This window comes from Setaria viridis, chromosome 3 (assembly GCF_005286985.2).
Source record: "Setaria viridis chromosome 3, Setaria_viridis_v4.0, whole genome shotgun sequence".
In the NCBI taxonomy this organism is placed as follows: Eukaryota; Viridiplantae; Streptophyta; class Magnoliopsida; order Poales; family Poaceae; genus Setaria; species Setaria viridis.
Genome location: NC_048265.2, coordinates 9,616,215 through 9,623,130, shown reverse-complemented (window position 1 = coordinate 9,623,130; position 6,916 = coordinate 9,616,215). Strand labels below are relative to the sequence as shown.

Here is a 6,916-nt window from a genome sequence, read left to right as displayed (position 1 = left end):
AAACGCACAGCCAAAAGTGCGTAGATTGTTGTAGTCTGGTGCTTCGTGCAGGAGATGAGTACTAGGGACTTCAAAGTCGATGACCTTGCTAGGAAGGATATTAATTAGGTGAGTGACGGTCAGGAAAGCTTGGTCCCAAAATTTTGTGGGCATGGAGGCGTGAGCAAGGAGTGCCAAGCCTACCTCGATGATGTGCCGATGCTTGCGTTTAGCAGCTCCGTTCTGCTGATGAGCATGAGGGTAAGAAACACGATGTGTTATCCCAATATGCCGAAAAAAGGAATTAAGTTTCTTGTACTCGCCTCCCCAATCTGACTGAACACAAAGGATTTTTTTTTTGAGAATTTTCTTTCTACAAGACTTTGAAAGTTTTGAAAAACCGAAAGCACATCAGATTTATGCTTCAAAAGGTAGACCATGTGTATTTGCTATAGTCGTTAATAAAGCTGACATAATAACTGTAGTGACCAACAGAGGTAGGAGCAGGCCCCCAAACATCGGAATAGATCAAATCGAGAGGAGCACTAGAAATTTTATTTGATACTGAATATGGAAGTTGATGGCTCTTAGCCCTTTGACATGAATCACAGACCGACTCCACACTCTTTGTACTATCACACGGTAATTTATTGGATCGAAGAATTTTCTGAACTATAGAAATAGCAGGGTGACCTAGACGATTATGCCATAGAGATGTAGATGGTATATGGACTCCAAAAGCTTCATGTTTCAGTTCTATCCCTTCTCCTGATGATCTCGGAATGAGAGGATACAGGCCACCCTTGCATCTACCGTGATGGAGAATCCTCTTCGTATTCTGGTCCTTAATAAGAAAGAAATCGGGGTGAAATTCAAGGAAGGCATTGTTGTCTTTGGCGAGACCAGCCACCACCTTGATGTCCACCTGAGTGCCCGCGATTTCCACGACCACGAGACTCCAGGTTCGCAGAGGATTGGTACTAACCAGCGCCTTGACCAGCGCCTTGATACATCTCAAGTCGAAGATCATACTCCATGAGAAGTGAATATAACTTGGACAGCGAGAGTTCTCCTGTCCAGCCCATCATGGAAGAGACAAAAGGGTGATAATCAAAGTCTAAACCATTAAGTATATGAGCAACAACCTCATCATCATTGACGGTGACGCTGGCTGAAGCGAGCTCATCCTTGATGTTCTGCATCTTGTTGAAAAAGGCCGCCGTCATGAGACTGCCCTTCTTTGTGGTGGCCAATTGCATGCGCAGGTTTGTGACCTGCGCTCTTGATTGCGCTGCAAACATAACCCCTAGCGCCTTCCATGCTTGAGCGGAGGTTGTTGCAGTCGTGATCCCGGCGAGGACCTCCTTGGAGACGGAGTTCACCACGTAGCCGAATAGCTGTTGATCTTTGCCTACCCACAAGTCATGCTCTGGGTTAGGAACTTCCTTCTTCTTGCCGTTGACTTCAACTTCCAGTGTTTGTCACGGCTCGGGAACAGATCCATCCAGGATGCCGAACACCTTTGCACCACGGACTGTAGGGAGAAACTGAGTTTTCCACAGGACGAAGTTGTCCCGTGTAAGTTTTCTGAAACTGGCGGTCCGAGCAGTGTCGAAGGGGACGTAGAGGAAGACGATGACATGAGGGGCGTCGCAATCTTCAGGCGCCCGCAGAAGCTTCTTCTATCGTGGATTTTTTTTTTGTGGATAGTAGATGTGTTAGGAAGAGGTGGCTCTAATTACCATGAAAAATTGGATGATAACTATGGTTGCACACCCATAGGCTGCGTGTTTATATAAAAACAACAGTTACAGATATAGGTTGTTTAAAGTAGAACTCTTGTGTAGATATTACATTGAACCTGAACTGAATCTATTCTAGCTATAAGAACAACCTGACAATCACGCTACAATCTCTTGTATAACACGTTTATCTCTAACACCCAGGACCAGGGGTACTCAAACAATCTCCTCGCCCTGATTGTCCGCCTCGGCGACCTGATCGCCCTCCCCGTCCTCATCGACCACCTCCTCGGCGTCCTGAACAGGTCTCAGCGCCCGGAACACCCTGAACGCCGACGGCAGCTTGTTGGCTCCACTGGTGAGCCTGATGACCATCAGCAGTTCGTCGCGGGACACCACGAGGTACGGAGGTAGCGAGCTTGGACGACGAGGCCGTTGTAGTTGCGGCCCTCGGGCTGGAAGAAGAACACACCGGAAAGTACTTGAAAATCCCCAGCTGCATCATGAACCGGTTCGCACCGGCGGATGTGTTCGCCTTGGGTGAGGAAATAGAAGACCCCTTCGTAGCAATGGACGTCCTCAACTTGCAAATGCGGCGAAGTTGGGTCGGGTCAGGCACGAGATCGTAGGCGTCACCCTCAGATGCGACGTGCCAGAACGCGAACCGCCGTTGGGTGGGGACGTTGGCCGGCCAACGGGAGATGATGCAGGCGCCGACGCAGTTTTCCAGGTCCGGTGGGGACGAGATGGTGGCGGCGAGGATGACCATGTCGTCGTGGCCGTCGGCGAGGGGTCGTCCTGCAGGCGGTACTTGTCGGGGATGAGGAGTGTCCTATCGGCGCGGAGGTTGAGCTCGTGGTCGGTGGTCTGGTCGAAGGCGAGGAAGAGCCAGGCGCCCTAATGCGAGCCGAAGCAGCGGGCGTCGTGCCCGTGCGGGGGCGCGTCGGTGTCGTAGTGATGGACGCAGCCGCTGAGGACGCCGTAGAAGCAGAGTTATAGCAGAGGAGGAGGCAGGAAGGCTCGTTTTGCAACGGATCGTGCTGGCAGGGCTGGCTGGGTTATTGGGCCGGTTTGATCGCGACAAAGCTTCAGCCCACAACGATCTTCGTAAGCCCGTGCCAGTCGTACTCGGTGTGCCACTGCCACGCATTGTACGTTCGCAAAGTTCCATTGCGCGATACGTATACAGACGGATGTTCGGATCGGATTACGCCCCTACCTCCTGAACTCACACGGCGACCAGATGTTCATCGAGAAAGGCATAATACGCAGGCGCGACACATGCGAAAAGATCGATCGCTCCAAGGCCCAAAATAAAGGCATCATGTCGGCACCGGTCGCTACACCGGGAGCAACGACGGCCACCCAAGATCTGAACGACGACGTGCTGACCGAGATCCTGCTCCGCCTCCCTTCCGAAGCCGTTCTCCGCTTCCGCGCCGTCTGCAAGGCATGGCGCCGCATCACCAGCAGCCCCGTCTTCCTGGCCGCCCACGCCCGCCGTCGCCCCCTCGAGCTCATCGTGCAGCGCCGCGGCGTGAGCGGCGCGGTGCTGGACACCATCCCGCTCCTCACCCTCGACGAGACGAGGCGCCGGTGCCTCCCCGTCAAGTATCCCGAGTACACAGGACCCCCGGAACCTTGCTGGAGAGGCTACTCCCTGATCGGCTCCTGCGACGACCTCTTGCTCTTCCAGAGAGGCCCTTCGATCGATCACTTCGTCTACAGCCCGGCAACGCGGCAGTGGACCATGCTGGCTCGTCCCCCGGGCACCTGCATGCTGCTCTGCGGCTTCTACCTTCACGGGCCATCAGGTGAGCATAGGATCCTGTACTTCACCGACGACCAAGAAGGGTCGCACTACGTTTCCTCGCTCGAAGTCGCCGGGGCCCGCCGGCTGGGGCCCGCGGTATCGGTCGTCGTATATAGCAGGCGGATCCCCTTCTTTTCCCTCGATTATCGCGGCAAGCTCCACTGGCTGCGGCATCCCTGGGTTCTGTTTCCAGGTGATGCGCTCGAGGTGGTGTACGCGGACATGATACTAGCGTTTGACACCGTGTCAGAGACGTTCCGACGGATATCTCGCCCGCCACGGAGGAGCACCAACCGCGGCGTCGAGGAGTTCTTCCTGCTGGAGATGGACGGGAAGCTTGCCATGGCGGCTTTTCTCGACGGATCGATGGACCTCTGGGTGCTGGAGGACTACGACAACGACGGGAGCTGGGCGCGCCGGTTCCGGGTGCGCTTGCCGCCAGCGTTACGGCATGCGACGCTGGCGATGAAGCTAGGTGTGGAGGGCCAAAATAATGTGATTCTTTTGGGAGACTGCTGGAATGCTACGGTGGGACTGTACCATCTGACGAAGAAAAGGTTGTTGAAGAAAATCCAGTTTGTTACCGCTGATGGTCCACGGGATTTTCTTCCTCGCACCCAGCTGAATACTATTGTGGTCCGGGATAGCCTTAAGCGTCACGCATTCTTCGATTCTCGTGGAGCCCAATAAATCTAGCTAGGGTCAAGACAGTACTCCTCAATCCTGCACGATAGCAGTTTATTTATTTTTAGGTTTGCTAGAATTTGAGATTCCAGAAGCTCAGTGTGCATATGCTTTGGCATGATTTTTCCTTTTCTTCGGTCAATTCACATCCGAACACATATTTTCCTTACGATCGAAATCTGGTGCCGTCGGACGAAATTGGATATATTCCTTGGAATCGAAATCTGACGCCGCCGGTCGCCTCGCCACGGCGCGGCCCTGACGCCATCACCCTTGCTATAGAAACTCCGTGTCTCCGTGTCTGTGGCCTGTGGAAGCCATTGCAATTGCAAAACCTCAGCGGAACAGAGCAATCAAGAGCGCGCGAGCGATCAACGGAACAGAGCGGTGCAGCGATGCTTTGTCAGATCGTCCCGTCCCACGCGAGCTGACCAAAACAATGAAATGAACGAGAGCAAGAAACACTGCGCCGTCGCCCTACGTCACGATCTCAGGATGTTGGGAAGTTGGGAAACCTTTTTGTGGGACGGTCATTGACGCTAGTTTTTAGCCGCCAAATTTAAATATGTAACTCCAATCATATAACAACAACGATCTTAAATAATAAATAATTCACATTACTAAAAACTCCATCCTACATAATAGATAATTCACATTATTTAACAAACTTGAATAATAAACAATTCACATAATTCAACAATTGGAATAGAGCTATTCATCCATCGGCACCTTCGTCCATCTACGAAGACGTGTGCATTCGTCCACCGCCAACACGCCATTTGGATCAAAGAATTCTCCGTCCTCATGAACCTCGCCATGTCCCTACAAATATTGACGATGCCTCTGTCTTCGAGTGCCGAATTGCGAGTGTCGATCCTAGTCATTTGCAGTTATACAATAAATGAAAATTAGGATGTATTGCAATTAGGAAGTTTGCACATGGCAGTGTATAAGAGACTTACATCTTCAGGGTTCGTCCGGTACCTCCCATTGTTTTTGAGGAACTCGCACACGTAATATCCGCATAGCACAGAGCCGGGCGGTTGCTTGTGGCACTGCAATCAAATAGAAAAATAATGAGTTGTTATAATGACAAGTCTACATTATATGAAAAAAAACCAAGTTATTATGTTCTTACCTATCTATGTGTTATTATTTTCATCGCTTTCTTCCTGTTTTCAAGGCATTCCCCGCCTTTGAGTACGTAAAGCCTGTGCGCACTTTGAGGATATAAAGTAATACAATTTAAGTGCATAGAATCTCAACATGCATTTAAGTACTGCCAAGGGATGTCTTACTTTTGTACAATGCCTAGGAATTCCTTGTAACTATCTTTGGTAAATCTAGCTGAGTAGAGGATAATTGCATATCCAAGCTTGGGGTAAATACAAATGCAAATCCAGTTGTCTCTGCATTATATTAAAATAATTTATATTATAGATGGGATTAATTAGCACCATGTATATAAATAGTAATTTAAACTAACTAGCTTACTAAAAATTGTAAGCCCTGTGATGCACTGCTTGTGAGCCTTTACACGGACATTTTGTGCATTTCTTCTTAATTTGTGGTATTTTTTCTTTATAGTATTTTTCTCCGCTTGTGTCTGTGCTGCTTCCATTTCTGCTTTGACCCTTTCATTCATTTTGAATGTGTGCTCTGGCTCGCTAATTCGTGCTGGGTCAAGGTACACTACCGCGTACCTGCCGTTCGTCAATTCTTCCTCTTTCCATTGCATCCTGCAAAATAGGTAGTCGCTCAGGTACTAGACATATAAAATATATACATATGTACGTAAAACTCGTGTATGCGGTACATGTGGACTTACAAGCACCATGTTTGAATGAGCTGGACGTCGAGGTGTTGATGACGGTAAAGTCTGAACAAATTCTCAAAATCAATCACAATCTCGTAATCCCAAGCGCCAAGAAAAATATTTTTTGGGATACACGCGGTGATTGCTCGAATGCCTTGCTTTATTATGTCCATGATCCATCCATGTAGCTTATTAAGTTCCCGTGGGCCGTCCAACAGATTCCACCGATACAAGAATGATTCCTGGTACTGGAGGACTATGACAGCAACGATGATGCGAGCTGGAGGCCATTGCGGGGTGCGTGCTGGGCGATGGACCCGGGCATGGAAGGACGGTAGGGTGTGACTCTTCAAGGGGATCGCATGAGACGTTGGGTGGTGCTGTACGATGTGATGGAGAAGAAGGTGTTGAAGTAAATCCAGCTTCTCACTGACGATAGGCTCCACCGCTTCGATGCGTTCGTCTTCAGGGCTAGCCTAGAGCGACACACCTTCTTCGATCGTCATGACCCCCAAGATCTGGACTGCAGTAAGCAAGGGCATTCCCACTTAGCTGCCAGGGATTCAGGTGCTGGATCAGCGCGAATCTGAACTCACGTCATTTGCTAAAGCCAAACTCTCTGCGGTTATGAATGTTACTGTATTAGCAGTAACGGTTGACCAATTATGTATACATAATTACATACCCCTCATTGCTGAACAATTGCGCTTGGATACCTACCGCTGTAGTACTGCTTCAGTGTTTACTGGTAATCTTCTTATTCGCATCTCATCAATTGGAATAGAGAATGCAAGTTACCTTACAAGTTTCAGTTAAAAATTAAAGGGCTTCACCTCACGAGTTCAGAAAAAAGCAAGCAAAAAAATGAAAATGCAGGGCACG

The 6,916-nt window shown here is 49.6% G+C and overlaps 1 protein-coding gene and 1 non-coding gene across 2 annotated transcripts; one reads left to right on the top strand and one right to left on the bottom strand.

The window, feature by feature from the left end:
• Nucleotides 1-1,003: 1,003 nt before the first annotated feature.
• LOC117851138 (small nucleolar RNA Z247) lies at nucleotides 1,004-1,142 on the bottom strand. The gene has a single exon (XR_004639496.1). It is a non-coding gene; the product is annotated as a small nucleolar RNA Z247 (small nucleolar RNA).
• A 1,903-nt stretch (nucleotides 1,143-3,045) lies between these two features.
• Nucleotides 3,046-4,224, top strand: LOC117849013 (F-box protein At5g49610). Its single transcript, XM_034730626.1, has one exon. The coding sequence runs from the start codon at nucleotides 3,046-3,048 to the stop codon at nucleotides 4,222-4,224; it is 1,179 nt and encodes a 392-aa protein (XP_034586517.1).
• The last annotated feature ends 2,692 nt before the right edge of the window (nucleotides 4,225-6,916 follow it).

Bases quoted from the DNA above. Each gene is read 5' to 3' on its own strand.
- LOC117849013 (XM_034730626.1), top strand. From the start codon at position 3,046: ATGTCGGCACCGGTCGCTACACCGGGAGCAACGACGGCCACCCAAGAT.